This window comes from Paramisgurnus dabryanus, chromosome 7 (assembly GCF_030506205.2).
Source record: "Paramisgurnus dabryanus chromosome 7, PD_genome_1.1, whole genome shotgun sequence".
NCBI lineage: Eukaryota > Metazoa > Chordata > Actinopteri > Cypriniformes > Cobitidae > Paramisgurnus > Paramisgurnus dabryanus.
This window is the reverse complement of record NC_133343.1, coordinates 26,103,534-26,129,588: the sequence shown is the minus strand read 5'-3', so window position 1 is coordinate 26,129,588 and position 26,055 is coordinate 26,103,534. Positions and strand designations below refer to the sequence as shown.

Below are 26,055 nucleotides of genomic sequence, written 5' to 3'. Positions count from 1 at the left end.
CATAAATTAGATGAATGGTCATACAGTACAGAGCCACAGAAAATAACTTTTATTATTAATAAGTAGAATCTGCACAGCAATAACCAAACATTGCATGCATATTAAGACCACAAGCATATGCTATATAGATCATTATGAACTTGAGTAAATGTATATTTTTTGTAAAATAATGTAATGTGATCTGTTACTAAATCTAATGCGTAACAAACCTTCTTACTGAGTAAATTACAAATAAATCAAGCGTAATCCGTCTACCTGTGCGTATCACCAATGCATCTGCCCAAATGATATGAAATAGATTGATATATACTCACACACATGAACCTGCACTTAGACTGGCTGCTGATGCAGAGATAATGAAATGCTTTACAGAGCTGAGAGTGGTAATTGTCTCGGCTTGGTGTGTGAAAATCAAGGCCATTCTGTGTGTTTGTGTCATTGTTATCCTGGTTCACACCTGTTATCTGTTTCCTTTAGCCGAATGCAACCACACACATCACAGGATCTTAGAGTTCTGTATGCATTTTCTTAGTCCTATCATAAGATAATGTTGTTTGTTACATTTGGTTGTCATTCCCAAAACTTTGGCTTGCAGTGAGTCATTTTGGTTATCAAGACTATAGACTTCTGTCTGTTCCGGGAGTACACAAACACGCAGATTGACTTTGCTATGCTTCGCTAGCAGACAGTCTGGTGTTGAAAGAGAGAAATCTCTGTCTTATCTCCCCATCTTCATCTGTGCCTCTCCAATGGTCTCATCAGAGAGAGAGAGAGAGAGAGAGAGAGAGCGAGAGAGAGAGAGAGAGAGAGAGAGCAAACATTCCTGCATCAAAGAGAAAGTTAGGAGTGATTTATCAGTTATCACAAAAATGTTTAAATAGTTTTAAGTGGAACCCACATTTTATTGTTCTCCTGAGCAATATATGAAAAGCTCAGATGCAAATGCTGCCAAATGCCATGTCTGTCAAAAATGAAATAATGTTATTGACCAAATACACTAAACGTATACATTCATCAAATACTTTTACTTCAAATCAGCTCAATCAACATTAAATAACATCACATTTGCCCTAAATCGTTAGCGATAAACATTGTCTGCTAAGGTATATTTCGCATATTGAAGATGCTATCTGCTTGCACTATTTAATGTGCACTTCCGGTGTACGATACCTCAGAGTTGTCCTAGATGCAACGCGACGTGGTGCTGCGCTTCTCGTCCGGTGTGCGACCCCCTTTAAAGGGTTTTGCAGCAAAGGACAAATTTGTCAAATTCGTTAAATACCACAAACTAAAAATGGCTGGGTTATTTTAAACCCATAATGGGAAAATATTGGACAGAACATGTGCTAGGTTAAAAATGACCCTATACTTGGATAAAAATGACCCAATGTTGTATCAAGTATTGGGGGTAATGCATTACAAGTAACGTGCATTATGTAATAATATTACTTTTAACGAGTAAAGTAACGCATCACCTTTTGAATGTACACATTAATATTTGAGTTACATTTTCAAAAAATTAATGCAAGTTACTTTTTTAGTTTAATTTGTTTGATGTAAAAATGATGTACTGAATTAAACTAAATGTAGTCACATTATGCACCCCATGCATACACGCCTGTGTGGGAACAGTTTGAGTCAGAAACTGGGATGGCAGCTGAGCTCTACATTTTTGTGATGAAATATGCAATTTCTGAATGCAGAACTTTTCAGTCATAAAACACCTGCAAGGCCTGAAAGACATCAAGCCTCAGCCAAGAAAAAGTAACGCAAAAGTAACTTGAAACAAAAAAGTAACGTAAGCATTACTTTTCATGAAAAGTTACTAAGTAACACAATTAGTTACTTTTTTGGGAGTAACTTAATATTGTTATGCATTACTTTTAAAAGTAACTTTCCCCAACACTGGTTGTGTCCACATGGCTTAAAAATTACTCAGACATTTTTAGACTGCAATGAAATGACTAAATTGACATATGTGAAATTAAGGCATTTTAATTACTGACTGTTAACATTTTCTTTGTCATTAAATTGAAATTATTACATCCGTCTTCTCAGTCCAGATCACTTAGATCTAGCGACTCTGATTTATTATATGTTCCTAGAACCAGACCAGTGGCGTGTTTACCCACCACGCAAACCACGCAATTGCGTGGGGTCCCGCGGGCTTTGGGGGCCCCCTACTGGCCACAAGGTGTGCGAAAGTATGTTACGTGCGCGAGTAGGGATGTGCGAGTATGCACGCAGAAAAAAAATTGCACGCATCCTCACGAGGGCACATATATGAGCAAAACTCTACAGGAAAGCACACCTCTGCTTAGCGCGCACAAATGCAGGCACACAAGTGCTGGAATGAGCGCTCGCTCGACTCTCTCTGTGCTCTTGTAACTGCACAACATTCTCTCGATGGTCAAGTTTACTTTAAAGACTTTGGGATTCACACGTGTGATTGGTGGTTTGGTCTGATCAGTGACAACCATCTTTTGTTCCACACTCGTACAGGTATAAACATGATAAAGACACCACGCAGGGGTTTAAATCATGTCAATTAGTTTTTTTTAGTAAGATGTCAGACATCGAAGTTGCAGTATTAGTTACATTGCTTTAAATACATCCTATAAGACATTTGCAAGCAAAAGATATATCTGAGAGGGGCATGAAAATTTTTTAAACCAAGAATTTTTGTCATACCAAACTGTAACAATTTAGTGTTATTTTAAGCAGTGTAAAACAAAATAAACCCTGTTTATATACTTAATTCTATATACTGAATATTATTGTTGTGCAATTCAAATGAAAAACCTTGGGCAATGCTGGGCAATGCTGGAGAATGGGGGGCCCGGTTCTTGGACTTTGCTTAGGGCCCCCAAAATGGTAAACACACCACTGAACCAGACTTAAAAACAGGGGTTATCGCACTTTTGCGGTCATCTGACCAAAGTTATGGAATAGCTTCCAGCCTACACAAGATCCACCCAAACTTTGTGTCAGTTTTCAAATTTTACTTTTTTCCATGGTCTTCAATATCATTTGATTCATATTGATATTAGGCCTCTTTTGTTACAAGCTTTTTTAGATTTTTAATTTATTTATTTTTTATCTTCATTTTAATCTGTTTCTCCAGTTGTTTTTCCTTTTTTACCTTGTAAAGCACTTTGGTCAATTCCCATTGATTTTAAATGTGCTATATAAATAAACTTGTATTATATTATTGTATTGTATAACATAGGCTAAGAGTCTGATAAAATGCCAGTTTATAAGAAAACATGTCAGAGGAACTTAGCTCAGCATATGTTTTAAGTTATATTTAAACTTTTTAACCTCTTGTTGCTTACTGTTTTGTGTATAAAATAATGCTTACATATAATACATCTTTTATGATTTTTGTGTTGATTTTGCAATGAAATACTGAAATACTAAATTACATTCAGAAGGAATTGTTGCTTTTTGGTAGGCTAGTGAAAACAAAAAAAAATAAGATAGCAGCGAAATTGTAAAAGTAATTTTCAGTCAGCAGAGCATTGCAACACAGCCCGTCACTATCCACTGTCCAAATAAATCTTTCACAAACACACATTTTGTCTTTGTAACCTCAAAACTTATCCAATAAAAGAAAACGAATGGGCCGCTCTAATTCACAATTCTTTCAGGGAAGAGTCTTAATTATGGGTTTCTGAATTTGTGGTTTTGATGTTTGTTTGGTAATTCCTCTGTTTATTTGATGAATAGTCCTGACTGTCATTTCTTTGGTCAGGCAAGGCGCTAGCTGTTTGTGCAGACTTGCTTTAATGCTGTGCTGCTTTCCACAAATCATTGCACAAGCTTTCAACTTTTTACTTTGCTGTGTAAAATGCATGGGGTTTGAGAATGCATGGTGACAAAAAATGAACGTAAAAGCCTCACCGCATCTAAACGGATTAGTTTTTTTTTTACCCAAAAAGCCATAACAAATCTCATTTAATTCTTTAAAGGTATTTGCACTATTATTTCATTTTCAACAACAAAATACATTTCATTGTGGGGGAATCTATAGGGTATTTTCCTAGAATAAAAATGAGAGTTACAAAACTAGTGGCTGAAAATGTATTTTATCTTAACACTGGTGCCGTGTCCGCGTATCGCGTGGGCGTGGCCCGCCGTGAGTGAGCGCGCGAGACCAGCTATTCGTTTCCGCGCGATAATCCCGCGCAGTTATTGAAGACAAGCACTGATATAAAAAAACCGTTTTAGTTGTTTTCATTTTTTTTATCCCCGCGTATTTACAATAGGTATGATCGACTTTGTACGGTCCTCTGCATACCGTTAGGCGTATGACATCAAAGTACCTCGAGAGCGATTGGAAAGCTGTGCTCCGCGGTACTTTGATGTCATTTCCTGATACGTCTGCGCAGTGCCTCACGAAGTCGAACCCACCGGCATGCCATAGATAAATGGGAGTTACTTTTAAGGTAAGTCTCCGCCCAGGGGGAGTCACTGCGCTTTATCCACCTGCCAGACTCATTCAGTGACAGACAAGCATCGGACCCGATGAGAGCAACCACGCGTGGACAAAAACACACGGGATACGTTTAAAAACTCCAACGAGCACTTAACTGGCACGGGATCAGAGTCAAAAAGCAGGAGATTACAAGCAACTACTTTGTGGACACTTGCGTGCATTGCCTGGACGCGTTGCTTTTCTTTATGCGTTTGTTGGCGCTGGATTGCAAATGATTTGTTTGGGATACATAGGATAATTTATGACGGACGTGTTATAGGTAAGTTATCCGTTAATTTTATGCAGTTTATTTTGAGATAAATTAACATTTGGCAAATAAGGACATTTATTGAGAGTTTACTCGTCTTTAATCGATCACTTTATCCATCACTGCATAAATCTTGCTTTTCAGAAGATAAGCATATTTTTGCGTATTTTATAGCAGAGTTGTTATTTACAAATATGAAAGAGGGAGTGTGTGTGAGAGAGAGAGAGAACGAATGCATGTACCTATATATTTATATAATGTAGCCTATATCATGAACTTCATTTATCAACAGCAGCTGCAATTCCATTATGGCTCAATTAATACATACATACACATTATATTATATATAATGTACATACGTTTTCGTGTATACATTGCTGGTATGTAAAAAATGGAATGTCAGCTTGAAAGCACGTGTAACAAAAACATTTTAATTTGCACAAACATCTGATCCAAATAAATATGAATAAACAGATATATGAATAACTGTGTTTATGAATAACTGTAAATATCACAGCTGCCTGTCACAGTCGTGGTAAATATATCAGGAACTTTTTCAGCACATTCATATTTGTGCCTCCCTTCATTCCCACGTAGGACTGAATAAATCTCTTGCGGGTCTTTGGATAAAGCAATCATGCAGGGAGCCGGGACTTTGGTGCTGGGGACCCTTCTGGTTTCTGTGTTCTCAGCTGTCTCGGTCCACAGCAATCTTTTGTCTTCACTACCACCCGCCTCTGCTCCACGAGTCTCCCTGTCCTTCAAAGGTAGGGTGCATCTCCTCTGTTTGCTTAATATGTGAGAGAGATGAGATTTAGTGCGGTTCAAATGAACAAACAGAGATATATAAATACCTGGAGATGATATGATGGAGATGGCGTGGGGAGTACGCCTTATTATTTTTGTCCCCCATTGTTCCCGGAAAATCTGATGAATCTTGTGATGTTAACTTGTTGTGCATATTTAATGCACGTCCGTTAGATAATTTTTTTTCCCTAGCATATAGGTGCAATGCTTCTTTAATTGTGTTTGGTTGGCGTTTCTTCAGTTTTGGCTGATAAAGTGCTGAGCAAGCTACTTTCCTTCTTAGGTTACCTGTCTGTTTTACCTTTCTAGTTTCACAGTCTGCTGCCTGAACTAATTTTCCTTTTTATTGGCCGTTATTGTGTTTCTTTAATGGGTTTTTCTAACACTCCTTGAAGTGCAGTGTGCCAAACAGTGAGACCCAAATGCAAGGTTTGCTCATCATTCTGTGACTGTGAGTTTACCCATTCTGAGGGAATTGGTTTTCATGTTGGGTCTGTCGGGGTTTGCGCACGCCTCTTGCTTGGATAAGCAATGCAATTAGTTTTTAGTTCTGAAACAGTATTTCCCTTGGGATTCTCTGAATATTTGTGTTCTTGGTAGTTTCGCATTTTCCGGGACTGTGCATCCCTAATTTCTCCTTTATAGCAAAATGGTTTGAGCTTGGTGGAATAATGCCATGGGCATGGGTTCGATTCCCAAGGATCTATTTTGTTGAAAAAGGCCACTTACTGGGATATTGCTGAATGCAATTAAAAGCTTAATTGTAAACAAACATTAATGTGCCACTGCTTTAATTACATTTCCAGGCTAAAAAAGTCTAAACTGCTGGCTGTACAGCTTAAGTGTACATTTAAAATGCTGATACTGTATATGATTTTGCAATTATTAGTCTGGTTGGTTTCCCAGGACTCCGTGTCCAATGATAATGTGCTCCTGTCAATCACCAAAGACAATGAAACTTTTTTCTGCCAAGATAGACATTGGAGAACATACCTCATGCATGCACAAAACATGAGCTTTGAGCTGTCTGGAGATGATCAAAATACCATAGCGGAACTATTAATGAAAAAATTAAACGTCTGTTTTATGTAAAACATATTGGAAGCACATTAGATGAATTATGGTTAATACATCTGGCTCCTCATTTCTCTGTCCAACAGCTTTTACTTAAAACAGCAGGCATGTTCCTGCCCTGAAACTGAACGTCTTTGGCAAAAAAGTACATTTTGTTAAAGGCTTACATTTAGTTTTCCCACAAACAGCTTCAAGCTTAGCGGGATCCTGTTTTGGTTTTGTACTTGGTCTATGTCATTAGAAAATCATTATGACGGCTAGCCGAAAGCCAAGCTTTGCCCATAATCGTCTGGCTTTATGCCTTGAGGCAAGTCTTTGGGATATACAGGACATCCTGTTATATGTCTCTCTCAGTTACTTAAATATGAGCTACGACTGTTTATGTCATGAGGTCAGAAGGTGTTTGCTGCTGTAAGGGGTTGCATGAATGCTGAAGTGCTCGATAAGATTTATTAGTTGTTTAGAACATGACGGGTCAACTTTGAAAAACTTACAGCAGTTGCCGCAAAATCAAGGTTGCTTTAGCCTCAAGCCTAAATCTGATCGCCTGAGCCACATTTTGAAACCAATGTAGCTCATAATACACCACACCAGTGGTATTGACCAACTATAGGCTCTCTATCGCCATCTCTGTTTGAAGCATCAAATTGCAGGTTACTTTAAATTGCGTGGATTTACAGTACATTAAACATTACTCGTGAAATTGTTATTGTGAGTACTTATTTTATGCGGGCGGAAATTTTGAACACTGATATACTTGCTTAATAACTACATTTAGTTGATTTTAAACCAAATTTACAGCTTTTAATTGTTTATTACTGCAACAAGTTTACCATTGTTTGGTTACTGTAAACAACCAATTTTATTTACACTTAATAATTTGTAAACTTCTTGTAGTCCCAGTGTAATCAATAAAGCTTTCCAAACTGAGGTGGCCACCTGAGACCAAGCGTGCCACACAAGCCCTGAAAAGTGAAGCCAAAACGTCTCGATCGCCCCCAGTGACTGGTCCGAGTATAGGTCATAGACCCCGCCTCCCCCATGTTATTCAATGTGACTTGAGACCAACTAAACAATTTAATTACACTTCAGTTAAGTTTTTTTTAGTTAGTTATGAAATGCTATAAAACACTTGTGTCACGTCATGATTGACAGCTGTGAGATGCGCATTCTGCGAGGACGGGGCCTTGATTTTGCGGCTTTACTTCCTGCTCACTACTAAGCAGGACTGGTCCTGAAATCACTACTGCACAGACTCAATACCCAAGATGTCAGCGCCATATCGGGAAACAGGCGGCTTCACTTTTTACCAATGAAAGAGAGCGAATGGGTGTCGTACATTTTTTTTTACAGTCTATGCCTGAGACACAGTAGAGTATGATGTAGTTTTCTGCGTGGTGTAAATTTTTTTTTTGCTAAAATATTTAAATCGCCCTTTGGTGGCTAGCTGCAGTATACTTCATAAATCCCACCCTCTCCATGTAAACAAATGGACAGTGAGCCAAACTTATAAATCAAATCATACTTCACATACATTATTCCCAACGATGGTTTCTGTTGCATTAGTTATTTCTTATTATATTGATGTACTTTTAAGTGTTCGTTTTTTTCAAATAAGTTTGTGTGACAACTTGATTTGTGTGTTTGTGATTAAATGGAAAAATGGGCGGGGGCTTGATACAGCGGCGTCACCTCACGATCACTACCGCACAGACTCTGGTTCCGAATGACGTCATCGGCCATTGTTGAGATATTTTGACTTAATTTTTTTTTACAATGGAAGTCTATGGAGACCCGTCGTTCATTTTTTTTTACAGTCTATGTTCTCCATAAGTTCTCAGTAAAAACTAATAAATCTTTACTGGTTGGCTCATTTCTACAGTTATTTCTATAGCCATCAGCTATACCACCAGCTCTGCTCCCAATCTTTATGCAAAGATATAATTACTTTAATTTGCGATTATTGTTTCCATAAATATTACAACACTGCACGAGCCTGAAGAAAATATTGAGTTTCCTGCAGCCTTGGTGCCGTGTGTTAAGTAGTGCTGCTTTAGACAATATGTCATTTCATGCTTGGTCTGTGATGATTCGATGTAGCTTAAGGTCCTGTTTAAGAAAAAAAAAGGAAATTAATGCCTTTTAAAAGATCCTCCCTGGGGCAATTCAGGTAAAATGCTACAGTAAGAAACTCATACATTCACACACCCATACGCACATAGCGTGTCTCCTTCTTTCAGATAGATTCTTATTTTCCAGTACAAGCATGTAGGAAGGGCAGGGAATTCTGCCAGACAGAGTCGGTTTCCTTTCCGAGGGAGGACTTGGCTGCCTGTGATTGGTGTCGGTGAGTTAAGAGAGGAGATACTGGTGTCTTCTTGTGCCCTTTCACATTACAGACAGTCCAAGCCAGAAACACATCCCTTGAAGCCAATATAAATCATCTGTGTGAAGCTCAAGGTCTAGTAAACTGTATCAGACATGACATTCATCACTCGCTCATTTTGTATGAAAGATACTTTAAAATGTCCTGAGAAAAAAAGTTCTTTTATCCTTGTCGTACACGGCCGCCTTTTCATTTTAAATCATGCTATAAGGTAGCCCAGAAGACTTTTGGAGTCACATGACAGGCAAAGTTCCTCTCTTTGAGTGCCAGCCCTCACATAATTGATCTGTTTTGGACATGACAATGGATTTATAGGCATGTTTATGCATATCATATCACTGTACTGGTTAGGAAACCAAAAGCTGGTGCATGAAGGAATGCTGTGTGTCTAAAAAAGTGCCACGGGTAGCTATTGTTTGTGCACATTGTTTTAATATAAACTCCATCAGTAGATTCTCCGAAGAATTGCACGCTTGGAAAAATCTTCTCAGACACTTTAAAGCAACAATCTCAAGGTGCATCAAGAGACGTCAAGGTGGAGCGGACAGCAATGCATATTATTATCACAATTATATCAAGCATAGAAAGTGTTATGAAATGCTTCATCCATCCTTGTGGGTTTCATGGTTAAACACGTTTTTTCTTAAACAGCCCATCTGCTGTAGATGATAGTCTGTATGTAGTTTTTTATGGGAGATTGTAAAATCTCATTGACTCTGGTTAGAGAGCTTTCAGATGGCTTTCTTGACTACTACATTTCATGTACTGTAGCAGTAAAAAGTGCATTAGCTTTATTTGAAACGCTTGTTGTTATATGATACTCCAGTTGGCTTCACTGTTGGTCTTGAATGGCACAATCAATTATTTTAAAGGGATTTATGACCCTATCTGTGCAATTTGGGTGAAAGTCTTATAATCTAATGATGAGATTGACGCTCCTAAAATTTTATTTCAATCATTGATTTTACATTGAATTCAGTCTTTTGATAGTAAAGATATCTTTACATTAGATATGATAGTTTTATATAGAAAACGTGTAAATTGCAAAAAAAAGACTTTTCACAAACTGGGTCACATATACCTTGACCAGGACACAATATGTGTGCATGTGTGTGGGTGTCTAAGGTGTAGTCTATTTTTATCTTCAAACAAGCCCTAATAACAGCCTATTTAAGGGTGCCAGGGGCTAAGGTTATGACCCCAAAAAAAACAAGAGCAGGTCCTTTTCAAGGAGGTCCGTCCTCACTGTGTGGGAAAGAGTGAACAGATTCCTTATAAATGCTTGTTACGGTAATCTTCCACACCATTTAAAAGCATTTATCTGTTCTTGCTGTTTATTTCATCATTATTGAGAAACACCTGGATGCAATATATTCCGTGTGGGAAAAAACAGAAGAACTGAGACAAATATATCCAGATAGCCATATAGACTGTATAATACTGAGGTGAGACTATCATTTATTTGGAAATATTTAAAGTATAAAGAATATTATCTTGAAAACGTATCAAGAGTTTACATGCAAAACCCTCTAATTGCATCTATTTAACAAATTTGACCCCTTTTTCCTCAGAACCCTTTAAAAACCTACACTTTCAAAACAAGATACACTTTTTTTGGACAAGACATAGTAAACGGTTGCAAAATCACTTAGGATGCAACAAAAAACGGTGCAAAAGATAAAAGTAAGAATGTAGAAATTGAAACGGATTTTAAAAGAGACTAAAATACAATCAGTTTCGGGTTGCATTCAGGTCCAAGTACTCCCAAGGGACACAAGTTTGAATGTGATTTACAGTTACTTCGCACGCCATCATTCATCCAATTCATCTTCCGTGCACTTAGAGGACTTTGCTAAAACATTGACATGGAGTTTTGCTGAATCTGCCAGCAAACCGGTATTTCTGAATGGCTTGAGGCCAGGATTAAAGGGATAGTTCACCCAAAAATGAAAATTCTGTCATGTTGTTACAAACCTGTATAAATTTCTTTGTTCTGATGAACACGAAGGAAGATATTTTGAGATGTTTGTAACCAAACCATGCGTGGACCCCATTCACTTCCATAGTACGAAAAAAGAATACTGTGGAAGTAAATGGAGTCTACGAACGGTTTGGTGAACTATCCATTTAAGTGGATTCAAAGCGGGAGTATTTGATGAACGTATAATACGTGCCAAGAGCATTTGGTTAATATCATTTAGGGCTGGGCGATATGACCCAAAAAATTATCGAGAAAATGTTTTCCATATCAGTCGATATCGATAATTATCATGATAAATAACAAATCTTTACTCCTGTCAAATTTAAAGGCAAATTTTTGCTCCTGAATGAAAATTGTAAAAAACAGACAGTTAATAATGGTTTTAAACTACTTTTTATTCAGAACATGACAAATACAAATACTAAAATCTTGTTTTAATGCATCTGTATTAAATGTAAATCTATTTGTTATGAAATCAACACATTTCTGACACAAAAGCAGCAGACTACTGTCACTTTAAGACCCAAGACAGACTGCTTTAAGTTTCAATATACTGAGTAACAGCTGTTTATGTTCACTTAAACAAGAAAGAAAACTTAGTTCAGTGATCACGCGTGTGTTATACATATACGAGCTATACACGCTGATAAATGGATGTCAAGAGTGTCACGTTGCTGTGGGAGCGCACATACGCAAACACTGTATTCACTGCAGTGGTGGATCTGCTGCTTTTCCTCAGTTTCCTGAATTTGTGAATGTCCTGTAAATATACTTTTAAAGCTGTGCGGACGCAAGGCGGACGCTGAATGAAAGTAGGCTACAGTATACTGCACCTATTGTGTCTGCTGTGTTTGACGAACCCTGTTGCGCGTCCAACATTACACACAAGAAAATGTTTCCGCGCATTTGGATTCCGTGATTCCGTCCGCGTTATCCGCATCGCGAAAATCATAGGTCTCTACTAATAAATGAATAACTTGCCTCATCTTCCACTCCTTCAAGTCTAACTGACACTGTGATTGTAAACCAAGAGCGCGTGCCGCATCCGGAAGTGCTCGCGCAACATTACGCACAGTGCGTAAACATTATCGATCACTTATCGAACTTCCCTTATCGTTTTATCGGAAAAGTTTATATCGGTAAAATTATCGTTATCAAATTATCGCCCAGCACTAATATCATTATGATTTTATCCCATTTTTGACAGAGGTGGCATTTAGTGGCTTTTGCATCTGAGCTCCTTATATATATACATTTAAACTGAGAATATTTATTTTGAAAGCTATACATCTGAACTTGGATTTTTTTCCAATATAATATTGAGAATATTATCTAAAAAACATCTTCTGAACTAAGAATATTATCTTGAAAACTGCTATTAAAAACATTACTGGGTAAAGCTATTATTATAGTTTCTTTATAAAGCCATTACTTAGTACAGCTGTAGGTGATGTTTGCTGTCTTATGCGTTGTAGTGGCATTGCATTATTTTTCCATACCATTTAATAATTTTCTTTTAGTGCTTTTTTAATGGAAATGTGTTTGGCCTTAAGCGTGATATGTTTTCATATTAATGGAAGAGAGAGAGTGTATAAGTATAGTAGTAACATACAGTAACTTGAATTATTGTGAACTCAATACTTTGCACTTATGAGACAATTAAGTTCATCCTTTATGTTGTCTATACCTGGACTCTAACTGGGTCAATGGTAACACCAGAGAGTTTACTAAGTGCTTCCCTCTAAAACACACACACACACGAATACACACAGATAAAGAATGGAAAATCACGTGTAAGACAGAGACCCTAAGCAATCAATGTTTCTCTGAAAGGTGAACCTTCAACCTGCCAAGATGAGACTGTCTCTCACAATTTCACCTTAGAGACAAACTAACACCTTTACACACCATACAAATCAGTCAGGACAGTTACTTCACAGATGTCTTACCTGTGGTGCTGATGGGCAATTATTTGAAAAAGATTGGGTGTGTGCACCTCTGTATTTCTGGCCCAATCTTCAAGCCTTTGTATCAATTTTCCTTGATTCAACTAAATATTTGTTAGTCTTCTTCATTCAACCACGTTTCTCAAGCCCAGACGAGATCTTGTTTTGTAAGCGAAACCCTAGGGTGGTATCAAAACGGTATTAAAAACCAAAAGAGATCGAGGTCATCTAAAATGCATTATTTTGAGCCGTTCCCATGGGGCTTTCTCTAATGGAGCGCTTGGCAGAGAAATAAACTTAACCTCCTGACCCTACATCAGTTTCAGCTTCATACGAATCACTTAGAAAGGCTGCATGGGAAGTAGACAGGCAAAGTCTTGCTGTTCTTTGTTCTCTGTCCTTTTTAGTTTTTGCCAATGGTGATGTGATCACGTGATGTATTAACTTTATTATGGTATTTTAATTTCAAAATTAATGATATTCTCACTATACTAAAATTTGTGGTTTCATTTGAGAGCAGATTTTTGACTGTGATGCAGCAGATGCTCTCAGCGCGGCTTGTGTCAAAGTGTTGGTGTATCCCAGCATCTCATACTACTGTTCTGGATCTAAACCGTCACATTGAGAGAAGAGCTGAGGTGACAGCAGCAGGGCTAAATATAGAGACCCTGCACTCCGACACCCACCCTTACCTTCTCTTTTCAGTCTTCCTCTTTTCTGTCATTACAAAAAATACCATAGTAATACCATGTTTTTTTTTTTTTTTTTTTGGAAAAGCACCATGCCAATATTGTACTTTTTTGGAATTGGCAGATAGTGATACTACTGTGATCCCATGGTATTGTATTTGAAGTTATGAATATGAAGACAGTGTGATCCATATTCTTGCTTTCTATTCCATCTTTCCATCTATTTTCTTTTGCTACCATCAGTCAATAATTCCAAATATCTTGATTGTCATTCTCTTTTCTTTTCATTCTGTGTGCTCCCGGGGGAGGCGTCTAACATGCCACCCTCCCAAAGGAATGTGCAATCCCTGCCGTGAGGTGAGAAAGAGCGCAGACATTCGTTTTGGGTGAGGTCTGGGTCACAGCTCATCAGATGAGTCACACAGACAAGTGTGTGGGTTGGCGGACGTGTGTGTATGGCAGAAGGATGTTCATTTTAAGAAGCCGCACTGGGTCACACTTCTTATTTATAAAAGATGCCCTGTTGTGCTTGAGATTTTAATGATCAGCTTTATCTGAATGCATCTAACTTGATGTCAGAGATTGTCACATTTTCGGTCCAGGCCATGGGCTTCTGTGGTGTCTGTCAGCTTGTGATTTGCCTTCTCAAGAATGGATTAGAAAGGATAGTTCACCCAAATATGAAAATTCTCTTATAATTTATTCTAGAGTTGAACACAAACCAATCATTTTATATTAAAATGCCATCCTGATGAAGCTCCAAAAAGCACATCCTTCCGTCATTAACTCTTTCCCCGCCATTGAAGAACTTGTCAATTAAGAGAAAACGCTTCCCTGCCAATGAGGAGTATTTCCAGCAATCCATAATACCGCTATCTTGGGCAACCGGAAGTATTGCCCTAGGGCAAACAGCTGTATGTCTGTGTAAGTTTTAAGGATCGTTCTGAATCTGATCTTCATCAAAAATCCTTCAAAAAAATTATATTATTATCTTAGTTTTTTGCTCAAAATTTTGTGTTTTTGAAGAAACCTACCCTTATTTGAGAGAACTAATGAAGGTAGGATGAAACGATTAGTTTTTTTGTTTGTGATTTTGGAAGCAGAGGGTCTATTCTTTTTTTAATTTGATGTTTATATAGTTAAAGAAGAACATTTTCTTGTAGTCATTAAACTTTTGAAAATCATGAAAAATGCTGGCACTGCCTGGCAACTTTAAAAAAAATGCTGGCGGGGAAAGAGTTAATGTAATCCAAATCACTCCATTGGGTTAGTGTATGTCTTTATGTCAAGCAACATGATATGTTTGTGAAGGAAAACAATATTTTGAACGTATTTAATAATCAATATGTTGCATACAGTTTAGTGTGGTAAGTTTAAATATGTTGGCACGCCGTTAACTTGTGGAAAGTTGTTATATGCATGTTTCGTCGCAAGACGAATGTACATCTGGGATGGCTTGAGGGTGAAGTATAGTCCCATTTTTACACATTTGTGAAGGTCCGTGTCCGTACTTGTGACTCAAATTTCTTTATCAGAATAGTGTCAGAAATGTTTGTGCACCAGATTTTTGTAACCACGCATAAGTCGCGCATAAAGGAGATTGTAGTGTGTAGCACAGGAGATGCATTGCATTTTGTCACGATGCGCATGCATCGAACGTGTGTGTACAAGTACGAGTAAAGTAAACAACAGGGTTTCCCGCAGCACTTTTCAGTTCGGGCGGCCCACCTAAGCTGGGATACCCTACCACCTTAACTAGGTCTTACAAAAAAAAAATTCGCTGCACAAAAGGCCATCAAGTGCATCTCAGAGAATAGCGTGGACGCGCTTCACACCGTGAGCGGGCACGTGCCACATGGCTGAAATGATAGAAAGACATGGTCCGTCACTGTCTGGAGGATAACTAGCCTGTTGTTAAAACATTTAATTCATTAATAATCTAGTATGTGTTCATTTTCTGTCATAGTTTCTTCAAAATTTAGTTTTATTTGAGTGTTTTAAATAAAAATATTTTCATCATGACATGTACGCCCCTTTGATTGCCACGCCCCCGGCCCGCCCACCTGCACAACCCTACCACCTTAACTAACACATTTTCTGCGGAAAACCCTGAACGGTGTGTTTGACTGTGCACATATGTTCCCCTACACATAAAAAACAGACTATACTCTGGGCTTAACTATTGCTTTAAAGGGAAACTCCACTTTTTTAAAATATGCTCATTTTCCAGCTCCCCTAGAGCTAAATATTAGATTTTTACCATTTTGGAATCCATTCAGCCAATCTCCGAGTCTCCTGGCGTAATAATCAAGGACTTTGCTGCTGTAACATGGCTGCAGGAGGCGCAATGATATTACGCAGTGCTCGAAAATAGTCCCCTGCTATTGAAAGTAACCAAGGGGACTATTTTTGGGCAGTGCGTAATATATTACTACTCCTGCTGCAGCCATGTTACAGCTGCAAAGTCCTTGATTATTATGCCAGAATGAGAGTATAGTTCCTAGCCATATCTGTCTAGAAAACCTCAACTTTTAATTTTCTGTCGGTCTTAGTACACAATGTAACTACAGAAGAGTCAAGTTTTAAATAGGAAAAATATTAAAACTCTTTGGTTATTTTTTTGTGCGATGCTAATGGTCTAATCAAATTCAATGAATTGTGCTAAGCTATGCTAAAAATGGTACCGCCAGATCCGGAGATCAGCTGAATGGATTCCAAAATGGTAAAAATCAAATGTTTAACTCTAGGGGAGCTGGTAAATTTGCATATTTTCAAAAAAGTGGAGTGTCCCTTTAAGCAATTAGATTAGATTTAGGAGCTTGTGGAGATTTCCTGCTTTTCAGACAATGTCATAAAATGTTTTCAAATGTATTCGAAATTGCCAAGAAAGTCGGTACTTGAAAATACGAAAAGAAGATTTCTATACAAACTCAAATTGTATGCTATGCTATCCACATACACAAGTCTCTGTTTCTTTCTTTAAATAAATACCCACAGCACAGTTTGCTGTTATTGTCAGTAATGTAAAATCATTGTTACGCTCTACAGACATTTCAGCTGTCCTCACTTTTCGTTATCTCCCGTTGTACAACATGTCAAGAACAGCCGTACTAACAGCACTCACAGAACGGTCCTTGCTTGTCTCGCAACACTCATCTGCAGATTGTATGGTTTTAACTGCTTTATCATTACACTTTCTCATCTAACAAATCACAGTTGACTCTTTCCTGACACAATCACTCCCTTCATATTCTATTTTCAATCCATCTCTAGCTCTCATCACTGATACATTGTTAGCGTCAAAGACATCTAAGAGCGTCAAGATTGCAGATGGCTGTCTTGTTTAAAAACAGCCTTAGATCCAAAGGTTATCCGGTTTGGATAAACGCTTTGCACTGTCAGCCGTTTTGATGTGTTTTCTTTCTCGAGTGTAACATGAGGGATTTGGTAAGCTCGTGTGTGGAGAATCAAAACATTTTTCTATTACTGTTGGAGTGCGGCTTTGGGAAAAGGGGAAATCTTTTTCTCACTTTTCACAGTGAGAAAGAGACATGGTTAGTATTCTGCATGAGTGCTAGACAATGATTCCCTGTCTGTAGGCCATGCGTTTGTGTGATGGTTTCTTATGTGCCTGTCCCATGCTGATTGTGTTTTGGACAGAGGGAAATGTGCAAGACAGATTGAAAGTAACCAAGTGTATATATAGGGTCGACTGGGGTTAGTTGTCACACTTTTATTCTCAGGGTAGGTATATTTTTGAAATGTGACTTTTTATTGGCACATACATAAGGAGGACCTCTTGACTATATAAAACAATGACATTTTACACTGGATAAAGATTGTCACATATTGACCTTTGGTGACAACATGCCCCATACATGTGCATGTTATCATACTACTACTCATGTTGGCACAATAAGACCTGCCATTTAAAAAGTTGATGTACAAAATATGAAACTATTTTGGCCAACAACCTTTAAAATGTACTTAAGGCATTTGTCAACATTCCCAATCTGCCATTTATAAAAAGTTTAAAGGCATTTATCTTCTTCAATGTCAGTAAAATGGCATGACATTTTGGTGTCAATCAAGTCTCCTTCTTCTCCTACCTAATTGCTTTGAGTAGGAAGTGAAATATCCCTTTTGACTCGCCCTATTGTGCTCATTCACCACAAACAGAGAAAGAGAAAGACTGTGTGGTCCACCGTGATGCGATTCGGTCAGACATAGCAACATTCAGGTCTGTTGATAATGAGTGAATTCAATAGGCTTGACACCAGCAAGCTTTAGCGAACCCCAGACTTGGACCCTCGTGACCCATTTTGTGCAGTTAGGGGCGTCTGAGGACCAAGCTATAGTTCAGGGCTTGTTATTGAGATGCTTTGACATTGTAAACAGGGACAATGTTAACAGTTGCCGTTTAGGGTATGTTTATGCGATAACATTTTTTTATTTATTTTTTTTACACTCTTCGCATTATTTGACAAATAGTATTGTATGAAGAGGACAGGAAAGTACAGGGTGGAGAGAGGGGAATGGGACCGGCAAAGTACCCCAAGCCGGGACTCGAACTTGGGGCACCCAAAACGCTACATCAGGGCTCCAGACTAACTTTTTTCACTAGTAGCACAGTGGCCCCAACTGAAAATTTTAGGGGTGCAACCAGAAAATGTAGGTGCACACTACTTTCATTGCTACTGTGGTTACACATGCGGATACTGCCTACTAGCGGTCTGCCTGTGTAATTACACGTCGATGTTACGCTGTAGGACTTACACACAACTACTATAATGAGCCCTTTATGCATGATAGGAAAGTAGTTGGCGATGTCTGAACACGTAATACGCATTACGTTGCAGTTTTACAGTTTTCACAAATTTGCAATTTCGCAGTTTGCATGGGCACGATAATGATATGCTACCCTGGACCACAAAACCCATCTTAAGTCGCACGGCTATATTTGTTAAAAAAAGCAAAACATACATTGCTAATACATTAAAAATACAAAAATAAAATAATCGATTTTTCTTTTATGCCAAAAATTGTAGCAAAATTTCGATTAAAATTGACCAGAAACTCGCCTAAACTTCGCTTTAGTTTGGTTTATGTAAAAGCTTTCTTCCTCTATTCAGTCAACAATGTCATTACAGCAGTAAGTAAGTAGAGGGCGCTAAAACAAACCTTTTCATTATTAATATGCTTGGTGAAGACTTTATTTGGACTTTGAACTTTAAATGCGATTTTATCAATACAGTATTTAGACTTTTGCACTCTCAAGTTCTAGATTTTCAATTAGTTGTATATTGGCCAATGGCCATATTTGTCCTATTCTTACAAACCATACATCAATGGAAAGCTTTCAGATTTATAAATCTAACCACGGGTTTTGTGGTCCTGGGTCACACATTGTTTTTAAAATCTTGCAGATTCAAACCTCTGTTTAAAAGTATGCATTTTAAGGCCCCTAAAGTGCTGTTGTTTTATAATTAAATGGACAAAATGAATTAAAAGGTCTCATTTTTTTAGTGAAAATGGTGTTGTGTATACAGCCTCTTAGATGCAAGACACACAGTAATGAAATTTTAAGGGAAGAATTGTCCCTAAAATGAAATTTCTATCCTCATTGCTGTAACCTTATTTTAAATGGTCACCACTCACCAGGTTGGAAAGTTTATGAGTGAATTACAAAGTAATTTTCTGTCTGTTTCTCAAGGTTATTGTATGACTTCAGATGACTATAGTTATATGGATTGTTTATTTAATTTTTTATTTTTTGTTATTTTAGTTGATGATATGTGTGATTTAGACATTGTGTGGCTAAATAAACAATGACCACATTTGTATTTTAGGGTGAACTGAGATTATTGTGATCCACACTGTCAGAGAAAGAACAGAAGGTTGTATTTTATTATTCATCTCATGAAGTATATGTTCATCCACTCGTTTCTTCCCATCAACAAAGACAATGCCTTCCTGTCGTGCATCTGCTGGTTTGGTTGCCATGGTAGCAGTTCTTTGTTACCTGTCGCTGCGTTATGGCAGATTTCACCTGTCATTTTATCGCTGTGCTTTTGTGCATCCAGTTTCAGGAAACCATTCAATTAAGATCTCATCGATCTAATGGAAGTGACTTTATAGTATAGCCATATGAGTGGCAGCAGATATAGCAGTTTCAGTCTGTACTCTTGCTGGACCGCGTAATGACAAGTTATTAGATTCCCTAACACACAAACAAAAACCCACAGAAAGATATTATTCTCCCTCCAGATGTGTTTTGGGTGTGGGAGTTACCGCCTTGAGGTTACTAGACAGGCTTGACCTCAGGAGGGGCGCGAGGTCAAGGGTTCCTCTCCTTTCGTGTTGTTTTAGACTGCCCCCATTTATTACCATCTGTCAGTCAGGCACGGACTCTAATGCCGCGGCAGTACTCAGACAATGACCCGTTTTGACACACCACAGCATCGCGATGGGGTGGAAGCAGAGGGGGAGCTGGCCAATCAGAATGCAGGGATGGAAAGAACAAAATGTGAATTCACAACAGGGGTTACAGGGTGGTAAAAGGAAAAATTTGTCCGTCACCGACTGCCGTGAATTTAAAGGACAGTGAAGGACACAAGGGAACTAAAGCAGGGATAATGTATAAACCAGTAGATGTGAAAGGAAGACAATTGGAAGAGTTAATGCTTATGGTTAAAGTATGTTTGACATCTCAGGGACCTCAATGCTTTATGCATAAAAATAGTAAAAGTAATTTATTTTCCCTATTCCATATTTTTTTGTGCTCCTCTGATCTGAACCCCCAGAAGACTACACAACAAAGTAGTTTTGAAAGGGTACCACCCTTGTGACTACCATGTTATCACTACAGTAAAGCCCTTTTCACACAGAGATTGTGGAAAATACACGAAAAATGCATCTGGGATTTTTGGTTAATTCACGCTGCCAATGATTTTCCGGAATCTGTGCGTGCATTCACACACATACTGTAAAAATCCTGTAAAGACGTGACGTATTTAAAGTTCTGCATTTGGCAGGTTTTTCCACAGCGTCTAAAGTTTGCTCATTATCTCTCGAGAAACCGCACGCGTGCATTTTTTGTTTATAAGATCATAAGGAGAGCGTGATCCTGCTGATCTAAGCTTCAAAGCCAATAGTGAGGAGCTCCCTAATATCTGCTTCAGTCCAGTTTGCCGACACTTCTCGTTGTGAATGTTGCTCTGCGTTTAAATCCCTGTGTCAAAGAAAAGTTTTTGTTGCGATGACACGCGCGTCCTCACTACGGCACCCCCCTTACGGCATTGTTTCTGCCTCTTGTTCAAACAAAATGCTTTCCGTGAATGTTACGGCAATGTTACTAGGTCCTCTTTATGGGAGCGATCCCAAAACATTTACGGGACGCGTTTGTGTTCACAACAAGCCAATTTTAGTGCTGTGTGAATGAGGTTTCAGTATAGCATAAGGGGGCGTGCACACCAAAGTAGGGCTGTAACAATATATCGCGTGTCCCATTAAAAAGACCTGTCTAAAATCGATTCTGAATCGCAAGACTGCGATTTTGTGTTTCATGCGCAGCTTGTGCGTGTACTATGGCGTTTTGGTCAGTAAGAAGTCCTTATCAATCTAAAATCGTTATGAGTCGGAGTCGTTTATAAGGTGCATTTAGAAAAGCAACACTTGTTAAACAAAATCATTCAATTATCATTCTATTATCATGAAAATAGCTGAAACAATCTGAAGAACAGCAATATAAATATTCTTCTAGATAGTGATGGTCGTTTTCGAAGCACTGCTTCATGAGGCTTCGAAACATTTACGAATCTTTTGTTTCGAATCAATGGTTCGGAGCGTATTTCAAACTGTCCCAAGTCACGTGATTTTAGCAAACGAGGCTTCATTATGTCATAACTGTTTTGAAACGTTTGAAAATCTGATGGTTCACCACTAGGGAGAGTTGATCACAAATGACCAGTGTCTAATATGTTTAGGGGAACTCGGGTCAGTTTTATTATGCAAGTTCATCAAAACATTTATTCTTCTGACCAATAACACTACCATTTTGTGTACTTTTTGTTTATAGACAGATTTAATGTTAAAAATGTGCATAATTAAAAGGGTAGTTAGTTTTAATGATTTGTTTGCTCCAAATAAAACTAAAAAAACATAATAAACTTTTAATTATGTCTTTATTAAGTTAAATGATTTTTTTTATACAAAAGAGTGTAAAATGTTTGGACATATCTGCTTTTACACTATTTTGACCAGCAGGGGTAGCCAGCGTGTGTGGTGTTTCGAATTGCTTCGAAAAACTGAATCAATTTTCGAAGCAATTGGTTCAATTGATTCGAAGCTTCGAAAAGCTTAGTTTCTTTCATCACTACTTCTAGACGTTTCCTGGAATAGCATTTGTAATGCTACTTCTTGTGTGGCACAATTGGAGTTTCTGCACGAGAGCGCCCTCTGGCTTTTGGATGTGCCCGGATTTTACCGTAATTCATTCAAATTCTTTTATTGAGAGAACGCGCATTTGCACAATTAATCGTTACAGCCCTACACCAAAGCTTTTACGTCTGCGGCCGGCGCATGTTTTCAATTTATTTATTTACTACTGGAAGCAACTAGCGCTTTTTTCCTAGTTGAAAACCGACATTCAACGTTTTTTCCGCGCTCGGCGCTGAGAGTCAAGAGTTGAAGAGATTCAGCTTTGGGTGAAAAGCTCAGCTCGTCAATGTCAATTCTCACACGGCCGTCCAATCACAGTGGATGAGGGGCGGTACAAGTATCACATCAACCAACCGGCTCACAGCTTAAGTATCACAGCTACCAAAGCTCTCAGCTGAAAAAACAGCTGGCAATCGGTGTCCTCCCAGGTGTTTTCAGCAGCGTTTAAAAGTTTTGGTGTGCACAACCCCCAAGTTATTTGCAGACAAAGCTTCTTTTTGTTATGTATTGGCTTTGGGATAATTTACTTAATGCGAGATTCAAGCCCTTATTTGTACTGTGCTTGTTAAATGTTCATGTAGTTTTCTAAAGTAAATACAAGTTTAAGTGAATTACATTCCTGACAGTTTAATGATAGGGTTGTTGCAGTCATAATCACTGTAAGCAACTGTAATCTACACTTGTTTATTTCAGTGAGTGTGTTTGTGCGTCTCTCAGGTAAGTCACTCCCTCAGATATCTCTGTGGGGGTTTATAAAGAGACTGGATGCAAATGCTATTTACATCGTCTGTATAGTGCGTATGTGCGCGCATGTGTGTGTCTGGAAGTGTGCGAACCTGCTGGTATCTTTTAGTAAAAGTGATAAAGGGAGAGTTTACCCAAAAATGAAAATTCTGTCATAATTTACTCACCCTTATGTTGTTCTAAATTTGTATGAGTTTCTTTATTCTGTTGAAAATGAATGAAGATTTTGATAAATGACGGTAAACACATGGTTGTGGTACCATTGACTTATATAATATTTGTTTTCCCTACTATGGGAGTCAGTTGGTACCGTCAACTGTGTGTTTACCATCATATATTAAAATATCTTCGTGTTCAACAGAAGAAAGAAACTCATACATGAAGTATGAGTAAATGATGACAGTTTTGGGTGAACTATTCCTTTTAAGGATGTCAAAGCTGTAATGTTATTCGCTGTTCTCTATTTTTATTCTTTAAACTGAACGAAGTCATTCCTGAGACTCGCAAAGCCAGACTTCTTACTATCAGTATATCTTTTTTTTTCTGTCAGACTTTCACTTATCTCTACTTTCGTTTCTTTCTTCTGTAGCTTTGCACTTTTTCCCTTTTTTGCATTTTAATCTCTCTCCCTCTTTGCACAAAATCCATAGAGTTAAAATTATCCCAATTTGGGAATTCTCTGTTACCCATGATCTGCTTTGAACTTTTCATACACCTCACCAAATAAGCGCCAATTAAGTGTAACTTGGGATGAAGTCATGTTCCTGTCCCACTTTTGTATGAACATGCAAAAAAATCCAAGTGAAAGTACGACTGACATGTTTATGTTGCTGGAGTGAAGAATTACCAGCTACAATTACGCTGGAAGTTCACGTCTGATAAAGATTCATTGTCCTCGCTATTGCTAAAACAAGATGGGAATACTTTAAAATACTTGCCTTTGGGTCGGATGAAACTGCACGGTATTATTAACCCTTACCTGATCATCGAATCAGAAATCGACTGGAAGTTGCTCAAGCCAAGGGTTCAAATCCAGGAACAAAGCATGCTGTTTGATTCTTAAAAAAGCAATATACATTTTACATACAAATTATACATATTACACGACAAACTCATGTATCGTGATATGTACCGTATTGAAAGATTTTTGCCGTTACACACCCCTACAGACCAGTACAGTAGATTCATTATTAGGAGATTATTATAAAATGAACACATTGAGTACGTTTATATGCACAGAATAAGCGGATAACTATCAAAAATCTGCTTATTATAGAAAAGCGTTTACATGCAAATCAATAAACCGGCTATGCAGACAACTGCGTTTACATGGGACTTGGAGAATTATCAGTTTTCTCGCAGGCAGTGACGTCACCGCCTATAGTACATAGTAGTCGATCAAAAAGCCAACGGCATATCTGTCTTAAGCTGTACAGTTGTATCTCTTCTCAGGTCTTCAGAACCTGTAAATGTAACATGAGCTTCTGTTCTCACAGTTTCTCTGCCAACTGCTTTAGTCCAGTGGGGACTTTTATGCGTTACTTTGCTTACTTCTGCGTGTGACGTTTATCTTTCATACGCGGGGACATGCGCACATGGACAAAACCGTGAGAAAGCGTGTTAAGGTGTTTACATGCCTCGCGAAATCGGCGTAATGAGCAAAAAACTACCTGTGCCGATCGGTTTTTGCTTGCGCCGTTTCCCCGATTTAAAGAAAACTTTTTTACGCGTTTACATGACCCCATGTGTTATCAGTTTATTAAGCATAATCGGCGTAAGACTGTGCATGTAAACGCACTCAATGTTTCAACAGTCAAATAATTCTGTTACGGTTTTTATAATTTAAAGAACAATGTCGTGTAAAGTTGTTATATTACATTCGTTCAACTTTATCACATTAAAGAAAGACAGCAGTTGCATAAACAGTCATATGAGAATCACATCCAAAATGTCTGGAAGAGGAAACTGCAAATCTTTTGGCACAAAGGCAGACAGAAGATTTCATTACTTGTGCCTTAGTGCTTGGACGGGATGTTGAATCTTTTTTCGCAATTTTGAAGCATTTACAGTCTCTTTACTGTGAAGTTAAAAGGTCATAATCATTCCTCTTTCAGACACATTTAGGTTAAAACCCAAAGATTAAGTGTCATCCTTTCATAGCTGAAAAATAAGGCACAGAGGTCACAAATCTTTTCAGCTTTTTACATTAGAGCTCTGCAGCTCGAGTGCTGCGTCCGTCAAGCTGGTCCCACTGGAGACATGAGATTTGCAAAATAGATATGCTAAACCTTTATCCTGGGAAATAAAAGATAGAAAGAAACAGATGTGAAATTGGAGAGAGTGAAAGATGAATATGTGGCTTTTAACACTGTGCACACATCCCACTGTTAAAACCGTCCCACAATTCATCAGTTTGTGAGTCTTCTGTAAGATGAGAACGTATTTACTCGATAACAAGATGGAAATGTAGATGCGGAAAAGGGCGTAATGGGATAAGAGAGAGAGAGAGGGAGAGAGAGAGAGAGCTGGCCAGACGCCAAGAGGAATGTGTTAGGTGTCTGTCTAGAGTCCACCAACATCTGTTTCAGAGATTTTCTAAATGTGATGTCTGCTCTCCCTGCTTGATTTTGTTAAAAAGGAAATTTAAGAAAACGATTTATTGCTCTAATCGCAGCTTATTTGCCGTGAATAATAGCTATACATGCAAACAGTGCATAAGTATTCACACCCCCTTCACTTTACTTAATTTTGTTACGTTGCAGCCTGATACTACAATCATTAAAATTATTTTTTTCTTTTTGATCTATACTAAGTTCCCCATGATGACAAAGTGAAAAAAGAGTTTTAGAAATGTAAAAAATTCAAAAGAAAAACTAAAATATCACATATGTATTTAGACTCTTTTCTGATTTCTGTTACCTGTCTCGGGCATGAGGGTCAGGCGCTCTAGTAAGGAGGCTAAACGGCACAGCATCTGTCGCTAGAGCACCTCTTGAGATTGGGGAGTGAGGTTTACTTGACCCCACAGCTTTAACTCACTTACAGGCCTCCCCCCAAACCTCACTCCCATCCGGGTCACGGCACCACTGTAACCGGTCTTACTTACACCCGCCCCCCAGCAGGACTCAAACCGACGATTGGCCCAGCATGGAAGTCGGGCGCTCTAGAAAGGAGGCTAAAGGCCACGGCCCCTAGTGTCTGTCGCTTGAGATCGTCTTGAGATTGGGGAGTGAAGTTTACTTTA

The 26,055-nt window shown here is 38.3% G+C and overlaps 1 protein-coding gene across 2 annotated transcripts in view; it reads left to right on the top strand.

The window, feature by feature from the left end:
- The first annotated feature begins 4,518 nt into the window (after nt 1-4,518).
- Nucleotides 4,519-26,055, top strand: part of sema3fa (sema domain, immunoglobulin domain (Ig), short basic domain, secreted, (semaphorin) 3Fa) — a 60,964-nt gene continuing 39,427 nt past the window's right edge. For both annotated transcript variants that reach the window (XM_065279833.2, XM_065279832.2), the window contains exons 1-2: nt 4,519-4,757; nt 5,343-5,512. In XM_065279833.2, the coding sequence (XP_065135905.1) occupies nt 5,383-5,512 (130 nt within the window). In that variant the 5' untranslated portion in view covers nt 4,519-4,757; nt 5,343-5,382. The remainder of the gene's footprint in view (nt 4,758-5,342; nt 5,513-26,055) is intronic.